Below are 18,944 nucleotides of genomic sequence, written 5' to 3' on the forward strand. Positions count from 1 at the left end.
AGACGGTAGAAGTTATGCCGCCCGCACACATTTCCCAGTTTGCGGCCACTGCTCCAAAGCAGTTGATATTTGGCACAAAAGGCATCATCCGGCCATCTGAAAAAGATGCCGCAGCATTGAATAAAGAACCTGAGTCCCAAATAAAATCAGATAAAGAGAGAAAGGTCTATAGGACTTGGGAGAACTGTGGGAATTCCCATCAGAAATCACATCGCGACAAGCTTACACATGTCCTCGTACATGACAGCCTGAAGGAAAATAATGCTGTTCATGTAGAATTTAATGTCAATGGACAGATACAAGAAAAAATTGGCCCTTCTGCAATGGAGAAGGAGTTTCTGTCAAATAATAGGCCCTCAGTTAAAGAAATTCAAGAAGCACTGTTAACCTCTCCATCCAAGAAAACGGCTTACACAGAGCTAGTTAGTAGAGAAGATGGTGACCATGCCGGCGATCAGATGAGAGTAAGAACTGTGAAAAAGGAGAGTTCAAGTTCGTCACAGATCCCAGTCAGAATATCAGAGGAAAAACCTAAACTAGCTTCTAAGATGCACGAATGCAATGGTGATCAGGTGAAACCCCACAAGTCGGAGCTGATAACCAGTGTGTCCAACATGACCCTTAGTCGGGTCAGAAAAGGAAAGCAGCTCTTTGAAGTAGCAGAGACCAACATTCAGACTAATGGCTCCAGAGACTGTCATTCCAACAGCCATGGAGATCATTTGGATATGGGCAGTTATCGGGAAGAACTAGAAACCTCTCCAGTCAAATCTCCTGACTCTCTGGAGTTTAGCCCTGTTAAAGATGCATCGTTGAGTGAATTCTTTGACCAGAGTCCGGTTGAGTATTTGGAAAAAGTAGCACCGTTAGCGAGCATTGAAGGATTTAAAGAGATAAAGACTCTGCCTGTGTACGTTAGTATTGTTCAAATGGGCAAACAGTATGAAAAGGAAGCTGGAGGCCCACACCAAGGAAGTTTCAAAAGAATGATCAGTCAGGAGAGCAGGACAGTGCAGGAGACAAGGGGCACTTTTTATACAGTTAGACCTCACAAGCAGCCCTCTTCTCCCCAGGGTAGTCCAGAGGATGACACTTTGGAACAAGTATCACTCATAGAAAGTTCTGGTAAAAGCCCTCTTACGCCTGAAACGCCCAGTTCTGAGGAAATCAGCTATGAGCTTTCTTCCCAGTTGCCAACCTTGCACGGAAAACCTAGTCCAATCCCAGAAGTTTCTGAAGAGTCGGAAGAGGAAGAGCCGGCCAAGGTGGCCTCCGTGAAAGAGGCGAGTGGATTTGCAGTGAGACCGGTGAAGCCTAGTGAAGCAGACGGAAACGACAAACGACCAAAAGAAAACCGTGTGGCCTACATCGAGTTTCCTCCGCCCCCCCCCATCAACACTTTAGACACTGAGACGCCCACTGCAAGGAAAAGCGAACACTGTGCCTCTGCTGAGGATGAGCTAGACATGATCGAGCTCAACTTGCAAGAAGAGCATGACAAACACTTCTTGACCGAGCCTGTCATCAGGGTCCAGCCACCCTCCCCAACCCCACCCGGAGCCAATGACAGTGATTCGAGCAGCGATGAATCCATCTTTCAGCCCGCTCCGCTAAAAAAGTACACCTTTAAGCTCCATGACGACAGCCCTGCTGGCTTGCCAAGATGTAAAGCCATGGCGCAGCCAGAAAATGCCCATGACCCCCAAGATGGCGACGACGAGTTTGTTTTGGACAGTAACTCGGAAGACGACGCCATCCCAAATGGCAATAATGACCAGTCGGTGACCGAGTGCTCCATAGCGACGACCGCGGAGTTCTCCCACGACACTGATGCCACAGAAGTTGATTCGCTCGATGGATATGACCTGCAGGATGAAGATGACGGCTTAACTGAAACGGACTCCAAATCCTTGAATCAGGGAATAGAAACCAAGATGGATGTATGGGTCACTGAAGGGATTTTGAAGCAGGGGGATCGTTCCTATAGCCAGGGTAAACTTGCAGTAATTGAGGAAGAAGGAAAGGTAGGCGCTGAAGAAGAAGCACCCTTGCAGTCTAAAGCTCAGACTTCTGAACAGAAAAGCGAAGGGCAAACTGATGGTAAACCAGGACCCGAGATCTTCACTTTGGAAGGCAGGCATCCTGACAGAACTCGGTTTAATGATACATATTTTAGTTACAAACTAGAGGAAGAATTTGCAACCCCGTTTAAAACTGTTGCCACCAAAGGCCTTGACTTTGATCCATGGTCTAATGGCCGAGGAGACGATGAAGTCTTTGAAGCTAGGTTGAGAGAGGATGAGCAAAAAGCCTTTGGCTTAGCAGTAGAGGACAGGTCCCAAGCAACAACACCAGATACAACCCCAGCCAGAACCCCAACAGATGAGAGCACTCCAACTAGTGAGCCTAATCCCTTCCCATTTCATGAAGGGAAGATGTTTGAGATGACTCGCAGTGGTGCAATTGACATGAGCAAGAGGGATTTTGTTGAAGAAAGGCTCCAATTTTTCCAAATTGGTGAGCATACTGCTGAAGGGAAGTCAGGGGACAAGGGGGAAAGGGTTAAAAACACACTTGTAGTCACAACACTGCCTCAGTCAGGGGACAACACATCTGAGGCGCCAGTAGAGACACCACAAGTTGAGCATGAGAAAGTCCAGGCTAGTGGAGATGGCCTGGAAATGGTATCCAGTGACAACCCAGCGGAAAAACCCTCATCGGCCGTTGCTACTAAAGTTGATCCTAAATTACGCACGCCAATTAAAATGGGAATTTCTGCTTCTACAATGACGATGAAGAAAGATACGAGTGCACCTGAGGTGGTCGAAGTTAAAGCTGATGCTGTGCTGTTAGATTATCAGGTTGCAGAACATACAGTGTTAGAAACTGAGCCCAGAGCTACGAGTCAGGAATGTATTAGACAAAGTGAAAGGGCCAATTTGCCAATAAGTAATTGTAATGACAAAATTGATTCCCCAGTGCTAGATACTGACTGCAGTCAGAATAGTAGTCAGTCTAAAGTCAAACCACAAATTGAATCGGCTGTCAAAACAAATGAGAAAAATCCAGGTTCATTGGCAACCCCAACAAGCGAAAGAGTAATACTAGATAAACAAATCGCGGAACCAGTAAAAAAGCCCAAATCGAGACTTCCGGTTAAAACGTCCATGCCTTCATCATCGGTTTCTCATAAAGAGCAGAAATCAGCATCAGCATGCAAGATGAAACAGCCTAGGAAGAGTCAGTTACAGGGGAAAGCAGAACCACCCAAATGTTTTGAGACAAAATCTAGACTTCCCGTTAAAAATATTGACAAAACTAATTCACTTTCAACGGCAAATTCACAATGCAGCTTAGGGCAGGGACAGGGTGAAAAAGTAAAGTCGAAGCAGTTTTATTCCAGACTACCAGTTAAGGTAAGATCTAGCACTGCCACCATTAAACCAGTAAGAGCAGGAAAGGGACAAGTGAGCGAGGTCTGTAAACATTCGGTTGAATATTTTAAAGGGATTAGTGGTGAGGCGTTAAAACTTGTGGATCGACTTGCCGATGAAGAGAAAAAAGTGCAGTCAGAGATCTCTGATGATGAAGACAGCACGTCGAGAAATGCATCCTTATCAGAAGCCGGCCTACCTTCCATTACATCGCGGTCTCCTAGAGATTTGAGACCAGAGGCAGCGCCTTTAAAATCAAAGGTTGAAAAGGTCTACAGTGAGACAAGGAACAGTAAAAGGACTGGTGGGGAGGAAAGCAGTCAGGTTTCTGGGCCTCACGTGGCTCGCATCGCGGAGATCAAGCCTAGTTTGTAAAATTTTCGACTTGTTGATCTTTAGTGCATGATTATTTGTGATTGCCTGTGGCGTGATTTACCCTTAGCTACCATGTCGTCATTGTCGTTGTTTGTGTTGTCTCGTATCCCCCCTTTTCTCTAATATAATCCCAATAGTCTTCACTTAGTAAAGCATGCCAGCCAATTTTACGCAGAGAACATGGGGCAATGTCCACTCTGCAGCCCTAAAGTTAGTTAAGAAGGTGCAACCACTGGTGCCTCCAGAGCTTTTATTTAAAAAAAAACATATAGTTTGTTCATCAACTCTAGTTACACGGCATTAGCTAAGTTCTTGGGTGTTTTCAGCATGTTTAGATCCATTATCAATATGATCACTGTGATGTTATATAATCTTGTACATTCAGCGTTTCTGAATCTGGACCTTACCTCAGATCCGCGATAGGATTTACGCTTGTATAGGTCACTAGGGAACATTCATGTCTTATTTGATATGGGCACGAGTAGCTTTATGACCAAAATTTGGATGTGATGTATGTGACGTGGAATGTTGGTCTAATGCAGTATTTGAAATCGCAGGTCCTCAGAGCCCATGCGAAAGGACAGATATAAGGACAGCCATAGTAGCAGATCACCTCGGATTGAGCTGGACCGGTAAGATGCAGTTCCATTATCTTTTTATACCCTCAAGAAAAATAATAAGTACCCTTAAACTGTTGGGTCCTAAAGTACATGTGGAACCATTATAATAGATTCACGGAAGTCCAACTCCTATTTGGAGTGGTTGCAGGTGGCTGGGCTTTTTTTTAACAAAATAAGCGAGCATTGACGTTATAAATGGGGAGATGGGGTGGAATTTTACGGCAATGGGATTTTACGTTCCCACTGAAGTCAATGGAGCTTACAATGGCTTGCCGCATTTTACGGCCCCATCCCCGTCACAATGGGACCGTAAAATTCCGGCCATGGAGTACAAAAGCAAGGTAGTTATGTTAAGCCTTTATAAATGTATTGGATAGACCCCAGCTGGAGTATTGCATTCAGTTCTGCTCATTAGGAAGATGCTATGCCCTTGGCGAGTGCCCAGAGAATTCTTAGAATGGCACTAGAGATGCAGGGCACCAGTTTTGTGGCAAAACTAGAAAATTAATTGTTCTCCCCAGGGCACAGGTGGTTAAAGGGAGATTTAATAGGGATATTCAAAATTATGAAGGGTTTTTATAGAGTAAATAAGTAGAAATTGTTTTTTTTTCATTCTTTCAATGGCATTGATGTTGCCCATCCCTAACTGCCCTTGAGAAGGTGTGTGAGCCACCTTCTTGAACTACAGCAGTCCATGTGGTGTAGGTACACCCATAGTGTTGTTAGGGAGGGAGTTCTAGGAGATTGATCTAGCGACAATGAAGGAATATAAGATATCGTCCTAAATCAGGATGGGGAGTGGCTTGGAGAGGAACTTGCAGGTGGAGGTGTTCCCATGCACCTGCTGTCCTTGACCTTCTAGGCCTTAAAGGTTGCAGGTTTGGAAGACGCTGTTGAAGGAGCCTTGGTGAGTTTCTGCAGCGCACCTTGTAGATGGTACACACTGCTGTTACTGTGCGTCGGTGGTGGAGGGAGTGAATGTCGAAGGCGGTGGATGCGATGTTGATCAAGTGGGCTGCTTTGTCTTGGATGGTGTCATTGAGTATTGTTGGAGCTTCACTCATCCAGGCCAGTGGAGAGTATTCCATTAAATTCCTGGCTTGTGCCTTGTAGATGGTAGACAGGCTTTGGGGAGTCAGGAGGAGAGTTACTTGTCACAGAATTCCCAGCCTGTGACCTGCTCTTGCTGCCACAGTATTTATATGGCTAGTCCAAATCAGTTTCTGGTCAATGTTAACCCCCCAGGATGTTGATAGTGGGGGATTGAGTGACGGTAATGCCATTGAATGTCATGGGGCAATGGTTAGATTCTCTCTTGCTGGAGTTGGGCATTGCCAGGCACTTGCGTGGCATGAATGTTACTTGCCACTTATCAGCCCAATCCTGAATGTTGTGCAGGTCTTTCTGCATATTGGCATGGACTGCCTCAGTATCTGAGGAGATGTGAATGTTACTGATTGTGCAATCATCAGTGAACATTCCCACTTTTGACCTTATGGAAGGAAGGTCATTGATGAAGCAGCTGAAGATGGTTGGGCCTAGAACACTACCCTGAGGAACTCCTGTAATGATGTCCTGCGACTAATATGATTGACCTCCAACAACCACAACCATCTTCCTTTGTGCTAGGTATGACTCCAACCAGTGGAGAGATTTCCCCCAATCCCCATTGACTCTAGTTTTGCTAGGGCTCCTTGATGTCACACTCAAGTCAAATGCCGCCTTGATGTCAAGGGCAGTCACTTTCACCTTATCTCTTGAGTTCAGTTCTTCTATCAATGTTTGGCTGTAATGAGGTCAGGAGCTGAGTGCCCCTGGTGAAACCAAAACTGAGCATCAGTGAGTAGGTTATTGCTGTGTATATGCTGCTTGATAATGCTGCAAGTGACACCATCCATCACTTTGCTGATGATCACGAGGAGGCTGATGAAACAGTAATTGGCCAGATTGGACAGGACATACCTGGGCAATTTTCTAAATTGCTGGGTAGATGCCGGTGTTGTAGCTGCATTGGAACAACTTGGCTAGGGGTACAGCTGGCTCTGGAGCACAAATATTCAATACTGTTGCTGTGAAGCTGTCAGGACCCTTAGCCTTTGGAATATCCAGTGCTTTCAGCCATTTCCTGATATCCCATGGAGTGAACTAAATTGGCTGAAGATTGGCATCTGTGATGATGGGAGCCTCAAGAGGAGGCCGAGATAGATAATCCACTCGGCACTTCTGACTGAAGATGGTTGAAAAATGCTTCAACCTTGTCTTTTACTCTGAGTGGCAGAAGGACATGTATTTAAAATAATTAGCAAAAGAACTGGGAGTGATGAGGTAGTGAGTTGTTATGATCTAGAATGCACTGCTTGAAAAGTTGGGTGGGAGAATAGTGGGTGTTAGGAACAGATTCATGGCAACTTTCAAAAGGGAATGGGATGTATACTTAGAAGCATTTTTCAGGGCTACAGGGAAAGAGCAGGGGAGTGGGACCTATTGGATAGTTCTTCAAAAGAGCCGGAACAGACACAATGTGACAAATGACCACCTTGTGTGCTGCAGATGCTAATGTAAAGTGATCACTTTTATTCAAGAAAAGAGGGAGACAGAAAGCTATAGGCAGTTAGTCTAATATCTGTCATTGGGAAAATGCTAGAATCCATTATTAAGGCAGTAGTGGCAGGCCATTTAGAAAATCAGAATACAATCAGGCAGAGTCAATCTGGTTTTATGAAAAATAAATCATGTTTGACAGATTTGTTGGTGTCCTTTGAGGATGTAGCAAGCAGGGTGGATAAAGGAGAACTTGTAGATGCAGTGTATTTGAATTTCCAAAAGGAATTCAATAAGGTGTCACATAAAAGGTTACTACACAAGGTAAGAGGTCATGGTGCTAGGGATGATTTATTAGTATGAAGAGAGGATTGACTATCCCACAGAAAACAGAGTCAAGATAAATGGAGAGATAAAAACAAAAAAACTGCGGATGCTGGAAATCAAAGTTCTGTCGAAGGGTCATGAGGACTCGAAACGTCAACTCTTTTCTTCTCCGCCGATGCTGCCGGACCTGCTGAGTTTTTCCAGGTAATTCTGTTTTTGTTCAAGATAAATGGGTCATTTTCAGGTTGGCAGACTGTAACTAGTGGAGTGCCACTGGGACAAGTGCTAGCGCCTGAACTATTTACACTCTACATTAATGACTTAAATGAAAGGACCAATTGTATTGTGGCCAACTTTGCTGCTGATGCAAAGATAGGCAGGAAAATAAGGTGTGAGGAGGATACAAAGTGCCCGCAAAGAAATATAGATAGGTTAAGTGAGTGGGAAAAAGATTGGCAAATGGACCATGATGTGGGAAAGTGTGAGGTAGTCTACTTTGACAGGAAGAATAGATAGGCAGAATGTTATTTAAGTGGAGAGAGACTGCAGAATGTTGTGCCACAAAGGTATCTGGGTGTCCTTGTACATGAATCACAAAAATTAGCATGCAGATACAGCAAGTAATTAGGAAGGCAAATGGAATATTGATCTTTATTGCAAGAGGGATGGAGTATAAAAGTAAATAAGTCTGGTTAGATCTCTACAGGGCATTGGTGAGACCACACCTGGAGTCCTGTATACTATATTGGTCTCCTTTCTTAAGGAGTGGTAAATTTCCATTGGGGGGAGTTCAGAGGAGGTTTATTAGGTTGGTTACTGGGATGAAGGGGTTTTCTTATGAGGAAAGGTAGAGCAGGTTCACAGAATCACCAAACTATTGTAGCGCAGTTTCAGAAGGAGGCCATTCGGTCCGTCGTGTCTGCACTGGCTCTCCAAATGAGCAATTCACCTAGTGCCGCTCCGCCACTTTCTCCCTGTAACCCTGCATATTCTTTCTTTTCAAATAACAATCCAACTCCTTGTTGGATACATCAATTGAGCCTGTCTCCACCACACTCTCAGGCTGCATGAAAAACTTCCTCCTCACCTCTCTGTTGCTTCTTTTGCCAGTCACTTTAGCTCTGTGCCCTCTTGTTCTTGATCCTTTCATCAGTGGGAACATTTTCTCCCTATCTGCTCTGTCCGGACCCCTCATGTATTTGAATACTACTATCAAATCTCCTCTCCAAGAGAAAAAGTCCCAACTTCTCCAATCTATCTACATAACTAAAGTTACACATCACTTGGACCATTCTTGTGACTCTTTTCTGCCCTCTATCCAATGCCTTCACATCCTCCTTAAATGACAGTGCCCAAAATTGGGCACAATACTACAGTTGAGGCTGAACCACTGTTTTATACAAGTTTAACATAACTTGCTCTTGTACTCTATGCCCCTATTAATAAAGTCCAGAATACTGTATTTGTTATTAACTGCTTTCTCCATCTGTCCTTCCACCTTCAGTGACTTATGCACATATACACCCAGGTGCCCCTGCTCCCCTATACCCTTTAAAATTGTACCCTTTATTTTATACTGTCCCTCCATATTCTTCCAACCAAAATGAATCCCTTCACACTTCCCTGCATTGAATTTCATCTGCCACTTGCCTCTGCATTCCACCAACTTGTCAATGTCCTTTTGAAGTTCTGCACTATCCTCCTCACAGTTCATAATGCTTCCATGCTTCGTATTATCTGCAAATTTTGAAATTGTGCGCTGTATACCAAGCTCCAGGTCATTAATATATATCAGGAAGAGCAAGGGACCCAACACTGACCCCTGGGAAATTCCACTACAAACCTTCCTGCACTCCAAAAAAAAATCCATTAACTACTACTCTCTTTCCTGTCACTCAGCCAGCTTCATATCCATATTGCTATTATCCTTTTCATTCCATTAAACCTTAATGCTAATAATAAACCTTTATTAATACTAATTAACCTTACTTAAAAACAAAAGGTAAGACTCATCAGCTACTCCTTTCTCTTCAGTTGGCTTAGACTCAGTCCCTATCATTGGAAAAAGGGAAACAGCAGCAATGCTAACTAGCCAATCACCTCACGATTTTCCTGTGGTGTTATTATTTAATTTCCCCTCCTTTTTTTTCAAACTTGAGGGCATGCCAGACGCTGTTGCCTCAGGATGGGTCTATACTCATTGGACTTTAAAAGAATGAGAGGTGATCTTTTTGAAACATATGATATTCTGAGAGAGTTTGACAGTGAGGATGCTTCCTCTCATGGGGGAATCCAGAACAAGGAGGCAATTGCAAAATAAGGGGTCTCCCATTTAAGACAGAGATGAGGAATTTCTTCTCTCAGGGGGTCATTAATCTTTGGAATTGACTATCCCAGAGAGCGGTGGAGGCTGAGCCATTGAATATATCCACGGTTGAGTTAGGCAGATTTTTGACCTACCAAGGAGTTAAGGGTTATGGGGCAGGCAGGAAAGTGGAGTTGAGCCACAGCCATGATCTTATTTGAATGATGGAGCAGGCTTGAAGGGTGAAATAGCCCAATCCTGCTCCTATTTCTTACATTCTTATCGTGATGTTTATCTAATCCAGTAGAATCATTAGACAGAGCCAAATTTGTAGGCCTGGCTATCATTCAGTTATTGTGCTATTTTCCTAATTATTCAGCTTTAAGAAATATTCTGATTTTGAAACAAAGGACCTGACATCTCTCTCTTTTGCTAAACTTATTGAAGAAGATGTTAGAAAAAAGTTGTGTAATATTGGATGAAAGTGCCAACAGGTGACTTTGTCCATGTTTAGTATGAATCTGAGTGTTCATATTTCTCCAAAAGATGGTGTTCAACAAAAGGCTGGTAAAAAGTGAGAAAAGTTTTGACTTTAGCTTGTTACAGGTTGTTAATAGTTTGTGAATATTTCCACAGCTGCAGAGTTAAATTGTGTGCCTGATGGGCTTTATAGGGCAATTGTCCTACCAATGAGCCAGAGACTTATGAGTTCCAGTCCATGTCAAGGTTTGGAGATCAAATCTAGATTGACATTCCAGTGTGTGAATAAAGGAATGCCCATTTTGTTGCAAGTGCTATCCTTCAATATTATTTTAAAATGAGCTCCTGCTTGTGTGTTTGAGAAGTTCAGGTCATTCACGATCCCATGGTGGTATTTTAAGAAAAATTTGCTTGGTTTCCGGACAATATTTTCCCCTCAACTAAAAAGTAGGTTACTTATCTCATTTTGCTCCTTGTGGGATGTTTCTAACAAAAGATTGTTCATCTACAGAGCAAAGCAATAGCCATTGAACTTCAAAATAATTTATTGTGAGAAGCGCTTTAAGACATTTTAATGGCTATTGTTTTTGCATAATTAAAAATTTTATATCTGGTGCCATGCGGTGTGTCCTTATGGCATTGAGACTTGTTCAATGTGTTTACAGGGCAAAATGTTTCGACTGTAAATATTTTCCAGACTTTCCAATATACATGGCTGCAAATATACCACTCCATGGGAACGCCTAAGGAAAGCTTATCTTCCAGGCTTCTCTTCGCCCAGGCTGACTGTGACGGACTTACCCTTTGGGTAAACTCCACCACCAAGATGGCAGTCAAGGTCACCACAGCCTTGCAAGCTTCAGGTTCATTCTGAGCAATACCAGTAAACCTAGCGAGCACAGATGTATCAAACAGGTTACGGATACATTGTACACTTTCATCACATTTCCCCAGGAAAAAAAGAGGCAGCAGGATGAGTTGACTCCCCTCCCCCTGTGTTGCCATATTCCAAAGTCTAGGGCGCCAGTGATGGCGTCCATTATAATCCCATGGCTTTGTGAGCTGCAAAGGTTTTCTTTCCATCAATATACAAGAGGCAGTTGTGCAGCAATCATGCAGAGGAATGCGCTCTTCCCAGGTACCAGACATAATGGGCTGGATTTTCAGAGAGTCGGAGACTCCATGGAAGGGAAAAAATGGCGGCCAGGACCCCATTTTGGCATTCCCAATCCCATTCTCGGAACTCCCAATTTTCACCGGTGTTGGTTAAGTGTGTGTGGGTTGGTGCATGTCATGAGCCCCCACCCTACACTCCTAACCTGGCCAGGTCCATCATGGGGATAGGGGTCTCCTAGTCCCCTGCAATTTTTGTGGAGTTGGGCCAGCTTTAAAATGACTCATGGTTTGTGGCCCATCAGCGGTGTCATGATCCATAGTCTGGATGAGGGATCCTTTTGAAAGGTAAGTTCAAAGGGTCTTACCCATACCCCCCATGCCAAGCAGTGGCACTTCCAGGCCCATTCTCCCACTATACGCTCTGTACAGAACTATTAAACCTAATGGTAACAATAGGATGTATGAAAAAGCTTTTTAAAAAAAACAATCATTCATTCATAATTTTCTACTTTAAAAAAAAAACTGCTTTCACTACAGCCCTATAAAAGTGTCAATCATCCGGACCCTTTAAAGTCCCAATAGTTGAAAAAATTTTCCCTGGGGCGCAGCTGTTTCAGCAGACTGATGGATATCTGGGCTCTCAGCCAGGCCTCATTATGTATCCATATGCAGGTGGCACGAGTTGGGCATTGGGAGTATTTGGGCGGCAAGGGCTAGAGGCCTGTTCTTCTTTTTGCTGTCATCATTCCAACTAGCGAGACTTTTCAGCAGCCCAGCTCCATCCCCGGAAGCCCATGTTGTTGCCCCCGAACTCTTTCCGGAGGCAGCAGGCCCAACTCCAGCACGCATGCGCACCCCCAAGAACGGAAATCCCACCTTTGCTGGCACTTTGTTCCAAGGTGGGTGAGCCCAGGCAGGACATTTTCCGACTCCCACCACCCAGTGGCAGGAAAGTGGAGTTGAAGATTATCAGATCAGCCATGGTCTCATTGAGTGGAGCAGACTCGATGGACAGAGTAGCCTACTTCTGCTCCTACATCTTATGGTCTTAAACCCGCCTCAAGGATGAAAATCCAGTCCAACCCGTCCACTTTAAAGTAATCTCATCTTCTGTGCTTGAGTTTTCTAAGACTAGGTGGTTTAGAAGGATGACTCCTTCAACCCTGGCTCCTGACACTATTGCAACAGCCTGTGACAAGTCAGGAGTGTGATGGAATATTCTCCACTTGCCTGAATGAGTGCAGCTCCAATAACACTCCTGAAACTCAACACCATCCAGAACAACACAGCCCACTGGATTGGCACCTCATTCACTATCTTTCACTCTTGTCACCACCTATGCACACTAGCAGCAGTGTGTACCATCTTCAAGATGCACTGCAGAAACTCACCAAGGCGAGTTGAACGGGAAGTCTCTTAGAGATTGGTGGAGTCCATGGAAGCAGTGTGAGCATTCGCGAGAGGTGTTTCAGGCTCCTGCTGCCCTTGCAGTTGCTGTCTGCTTTTGGTGGACTACGGTCCAGGTAAGCACTGACTGACTCTACAATCCCTCGTGGAGTCCTGCTTGATTGGAGGCGTTTAGCAGTATTATGTGTAAACTTGAGCTTTCCTGTCTGCCCGACACTGAGTGAGCTCCCACCAATAGGCACAATAACTAATAAATAATGAGGCAAATCATAATAACATGAACTGTTTCAGTAAGGGATATTCATCCTCTTATTCTTTGAGAAATAGTGATGAAACAAGCAATCCTGATCTGATGCACAGTCTTAGAGTGTGTAGAATAATCAGTTACAATGTGGTATTTGTCTGACAACAACAACCAGTTAGAATGGGTCAATATCAGGTTGGACACAAGCTATTTTGAAATGTGCAGCTCTGTCAGATTTTTACCTTTGTGTCACTGATGAATGGGGTGCAGGACAATTATATACATTTATCAGACTTGTTGAAAATAAAAATTAACCACTTCACATTTAGAAAACTTGCATTAATGTAGCACCTTTCTCATCCTCAGGGCAATACCCTAAAGCACTTTACAGCCAATTTAATTATTTTTGAAGTCACCATTATAGTACAGAAGCACAGTAGCCAATTTGTGCACAGCAAGATTTCACAAACAACAATGTGATGACCAGATAACCTTTTATAGCCAGTATCATTCTGGTGAATCTACACTGCATTCCCTCCATTGCCAGTGTATACTTCCTGAGGTGCGATGTCCAGAACTGAGCCCATTTATATTCCAGCCTCCTTGATATAAAGGTCAACATTGCTTTAGGGTTTTAAATTTGTGGGTTTTTTTTTACCTGATCACTGGCTTTTAGTGATTTTTGTATTTTTGATGCCTAAATCTTTGCTCATCCAGTTCCTAGATTCCTGCATTAAGAAAATATTCTAATCCACCTTTCTTAGGTTTAAAGTGGATGACCTCAAACTTCCATACACTGAACTCCACCTGTCAAGGTTTTGTCCAATCACTTAATTGATCAGCGTTCCTTTGCGACTTTCTGCTCCCATTTCATCATTTACTGTGCTACCGAACTTAGGGTTGTCAGCAAACTTGGATATATGGCTATTCCTTCATCCAAGTAATTTATTAATAATGTGTAAACCTGCGACCCTGTATAGATAGCTGGGGGATATCATGAGTCCCATCCTACCAGCTTGAGTACATACCCGTTTTCCTTACTCACTGTCCTCCTACCTCCTAACCAATTCCTATACAGGCCAATTGGTTATCCAAGTAAGTGCGCCCCAAGTTTTGTTAACAGTCTCTTACGTGGAACCTTGTTGAATGCTTTCTGAAAGTACATATGAATAACATCCAGAGTCATTCTCTTATTTATCACATTAACACCTTCTCAAAAAATTCATCTGGTTTTGTTAGATGTGATTTGTCCATTATAGATACACGCTGGCTCTCTCTGATCAGTTCGTATTTGTCCAAATGCTCAGTCACTCTATGCCTAACAACAGATTCTAGTACTGTACTGAAATCTCAGCCTGGATTACGTGTCTCTGGAGTCCAGACTAGAACCTATGATCCTCAATGAAATAACATCCCTTCTCCTTTTAAATGCATAGCTGCTGATTCCCCAAACTGGCGATCTATTCTATGGTGTCGCCTTGGCTCTGTCACCCCTTTTATACATGGTGATTTTTATTTTGAACAAATCTCAGTAGATGTTTTTTTTATTTGAAGCCATTGTGTTTTCCAGTAGAATAGGATTTTATGCAGTTGTAGAAGCAAATACTAGTGTTGAGCTGGATTGTGTTGCTGTGGGCCTGCTCGTTAACGACCACTGATCGCTCAGTTGAGGAAAACATTGCATTATGTATTTTTTTAGAGGTATTTGTACATTTTCAGCTAATCAGTTGGCACTGGGACAACATTGTGTTTGTGAGGTAACGCAGCGGAGATTACAAAGTGATGGGGAGTTTAATTTGTTCGATTGATTGTGTGGTAAATGGAAATTCACCTTTTCTCTCCTAGGAAGACTGAGGCATGACCTGATAGAGGTCTTTAAAATTATGAGCAGGTTTAATAGGGTGAACGCAGAGAGGATGCTTCCATTTTTAGGGGAGATCAATGATAGAAGTCATAAAGGTAAGACAGTCACTAATAAATCCAATACAGAGTGGTAAGACTGTGAGACTCACGACCACATGGAGTGGTTGAGGTGAATAATATAGATGCATTTAATGGGAAGCTAGATAAGTACAAGAGAGAGAAAGAAATAGAATGATGTGGTCACTGGGGTGAAATGTTAAACAGGATGGCAGCTCATGTGAAACATAAACACCAGTATGGACCAGTTGGGCTCAATGACCTGTTTATGGCTGCAAATTCTATGCAATATATAATTTTGCCACTGTATGTGGCAAAACGGTTAAGCCGATTCCCGGACTGCCTGTAACTCCTGCAGCCTAGAGGAGTTTGTGTTTCATATTTATACATTTGGAGCCCCTCTTCCATTATCTGAAGGGGCTCTTCCTCAATTTCTGACTGTGCTTAGCTCCACCCTCCCGACCTTTGACCACCCGGTGCGGAGGGGAGTGGGCATGCACCTGGCCTAGCCAAGGTAGACATTAATAGGTCCAGGTGGTCAAAGGGGTCATTCAGCCAGACTACCTGCCTCTCTTTTGCAGCTAGGTCCCTGCCCGGGTGTCCCTGGAGAGGGAGCGAGTGGTTACCACTGAGGCCTTACGTAACCAATGGTTGCTTGGGGTTGGGGAGACATTGTTCATTGTGCATTAACAACCTCAGGAATGTCATTTTAATTTGAATTACTGAGTTTCCTTTAAAGATTTGGTTTGTTTTTGTTACAGTGGGGTAGTAATGCCCATTTCAAATGAGGCGCTTAATTGGTTATGTGTTCCTCAAAAACAGCAGAAGCACAAACTCCATTGTGTTTTATCCAACTTGCCATTATAACTCGCTCTAGACACATTCCTGTGCAGATACGGTGAGGGGGTGCGGGGTGTCTTGCAGCCGTACACTCTGACTTTTATCTTCCCCTGCCACCTTCCACCATAAAATGGTAACCACAGCCCTGGGCTCCCTCCAAACGTGTACGTCATGAAGACTCCACAGAAAATTAGCCTTAAACTCATGCAATACTTTGCCAGTGGCTTTGTACCATCTGAATGTTGAATGGGCTGCAGCCTTCGCTGTTGACGGAAAGGAGGGAACATAATGATAATGAGTGCCACATATTCAAGGAATGCCATACGAGCAGCAAAGTGATGTCCTGCTGCCTAATAAGTTGTTCTTGAATTTGGTCTGTGTAAGTGCATGATGGAAGATGGTAGTGAACTCCCTACTGGGGGAAATTAAAACCTACACAGTGAACAAGTTACAGAATGCAATATTAGCACATTACCAGCTGTAACAATGAACAGAGTGAGGCGCTCATTGCTGTAAACAGTAAAAGCAAATGAACTTTGGCAAAACCTTGGCAATTTAATATCTTGCTGCCTCTTTCCTGACTGAAAGTTTTGTTTGAAGCCATTTTAGATAGTCTGACTGTGATTATCAGAGAGAATGAGTCCACATTATAACAGTACCCACACTTCACTAAATGGGGAAGAGGATAAGGAGGGTCAATGTTTAGGAACACAGATATTGCAGGGCTGTTAACCTTAGTTGATCCAGGAATGGTTGATGCTGCAATAAGTAGAGAGACTTTCCATTCTCTCATCAGCATTCTTTAGGACTCCAGCTTTTCTATTTTCAAGCTGCCTCAGATCAAATCCACATCTTCAGCTTTTGACATTGAATGCGAGTCTGTTTCAGGTTCTGAGCAATTTGCCTTGTCTGATAGAGCTGCCGGTCTCCAGTGCATTCTGGACAGGGGTGGTGGGTGGAGGAGGAAGTGGGCACCAAGCAAAAACTTGTTGGGAGAGGGAGGCCAAAGGATGCATTTTGATAGATGGCTTCTTGGCATTTTGAAGATTGGGGAGAGAGGAGGCAAGGCAAAAGAGACTTTGGAAGTGAATCCCACGTGGGAGCATGGGTGTAATGGGTAGAGGGTTGACTCCTAGCAGTGGAGCAGAAAGGCCAGGAATAAGCAAAAAACTGGAGTGAGGGCAACAGAGGTGTTGGGCTGGGAGTGTTTTTCTTTCCTTTATGCCTGCCTTCAATATAAATAGGACAGTCATTCCTTCCCTGCAGTAACTCAATGTTTGGCTTGTAGACAATGACTGTGTTGCAAGGAGGAAAACAAGAAATTAACTTTCTCTTCCCATTTATTGTTCTTCCAGAGCTGGCGAGAGAATTGAACTTCTCCGTTGATGATATAAATCAGATTCGGGTTGAAAATCCAAACTCTCTGACTACTCAGAGCTTTATATTGTTAAAGAAATGGGTCCTTCGAGATGGAAAAGATGCTACAAGTAAGTTAAAAGGATATGGAAGTAAAGTGTGTGCATGTGTGATAAAAAATCTTACACACAATCATAAATTCTATGTATATATATCCAACTCCCTTTCAAAAATTACAATTGAACCTCCTTCCACCATCCTCTTGACAATGCATTCTAGATCTAAACTTGCTGCATTATAAGAATTCTCTATTTTTATATTTTTCGTAGTTTATATTCTGAAATGTTTACTGATGCTCTGGGAATTGAATTGTATAACTGCACAATAATCTGTGAAATAGTGAAATGGCATACATAAAGATGGTATGCAAAATACACCAATTCATGATAACTATCTGGTAGCAGGACTGGGGATGGAAGATTGGGGTTTAGTTGCATGGGGGAATAGTCCTGGGGTTTGAGACCACTGAGAAAAGATCCTGGTATTGGGTGATATAGTGAGGGATGAGTGATCCTTTAATTTTGTGTCACAATGACACTCAGATTGACAGAAATGTGCGGGACTGCAATTTGCCAAACTAGTCATTGAGTATGAGTTGGTTCACTGATAGATTCCTGTTTGTCAGATGTGAAGGGATAGGCAGAGAGTGAGTTTGATGGCACTGGATTTGGAGACTTCCATATAGGCCAGCACTGGATTTTGAGGTGTTCCCATATCAGCCAACACTGGATTTGAAGGCTTCCATATAGGCCAGCACTGGATTTGGAGACTTCCATATAGGCCAGCACTGAATTTGGAGGTGATCCCAAATCAGCCAGCATGGGATTTGAAGGCTTCCATATAGGCCAGCACTGGATCTGGACTGTTTTCCTACAAGTGTGAACATTTTAATTACTATCATCAGGAAAGTAATTAGAACTTTTACAATACAATTCATTTGTTTTATTCTTAAAAAGAAGCAGTTTAATGAGGCAATTAGAATATTTACCTTTTCTGTCAATCTACCACAATTGATGATCAGTTGATATAAGTGGGGAAGGTGGAGAGGTGGTGATGCCAGTAATCCAGAGGCCCAGGCTAATGCTCTTGGGACACAAGTTCAAATCCCACCATGGCAGCTGATGGTATTTACATTCCATTAATATACTGGAATCAAATCATGAAACTACTGGACTGTGGTTAAAAAAAAACATCTGGTTTCACCTAATTTCCTTTAAGGAATGAAACCTGCTATCTTTACCTGGTCTGGCCCACATGTGACTCCCAACTCACAGGATGTGGTTGACACTTAATTGCTCTCCTAAGCAATTGGACCAATCACTACAATCACTTCTGGGTATGTCCTGCCCCACCAGCAGGAGAGGCCCACCAAAGGTGACAGCACAGTGGTGCATACAGTCGGGAAGGAGTTGCCCTGTGGGTCCTCAACATAGACTCCATGAAGTCTCATGGTACCAGATCAAACATAGGCAAGGAAACTTCCCGCTGATTACCACCTACCTCCCCCTTCCACCCCCCCACCTCCACTGATGAATCAATGCTCCTCCATGTTGAACACCACTTGGAGGATGCACTGAGGGTCACAAGGGCACAGAATGTTCTCGAGGTGGAGGGCCTCCTCAATGTTCATCAAGAGTGGCTCAGTAGCACCACTACTAACCAAGCTGGCTGAGTCATGAAGGACATGGCTGCTAGCCTGGACCTGTAGAAGGTGGTGAGGAAACCAACGGAGGGGAAGACCTACTTGATCTCATTCTCACCAATCTACCTGTCGTGGATCTATCTGTCCACAACAGTATTGGTAGAAGTGACCACTGCGCAGTCCTTGTGGAGGCAAAGTCCTGTGTTCCCACTGAGGATACCCTCCATCGTGTTGTGTGGCACTACTACCGTGCTCAATGGGATAGATTTAGAACAGA

General features: G+C 43.6%; 1 protein-coding gene across 1 annotated transcript in view; it reads left to right on the forward strand.

The window, feature by feature from the left end:
• The window catches only part of ank3b (ankyrin 3b), a 754,597-nt gene that overhangs the window by 706,592 nt on the left and 29,061 nt on the right, over positions 1–18,944 (forward strand). The window contains exons 36-37 of the mRNA XM_041209573.1: positions 4,367–4,441; positions 16,965–17,096. Of these exons, the coding sequence (XP_041065507.1) occupies positions 4,367–4,441; positions 16,965–17,096 (207 nt within the window). The remainder of the gene's footprint in view (positions 1–4,366; positions 4,442–16,964; positions 17,097–18,944) is intronic.

Source organism: Carcharodon carcharias, chromosome 17 (assembly GCF_017639515.1).
Source record: "Carcharodon carcharias isolate sCarCar2 chromosome 17, sCarCar2.pri, whole genome shotgun sequence".
In the NCBI taxonomy this organism is placed as follows: domain Eukaryota; kingdom Metazoa; phylum Chordata; class Chondrichthyes; order Lamniformes; family Lamnidae; genus Carcharodon; species Carcharodon carcharias.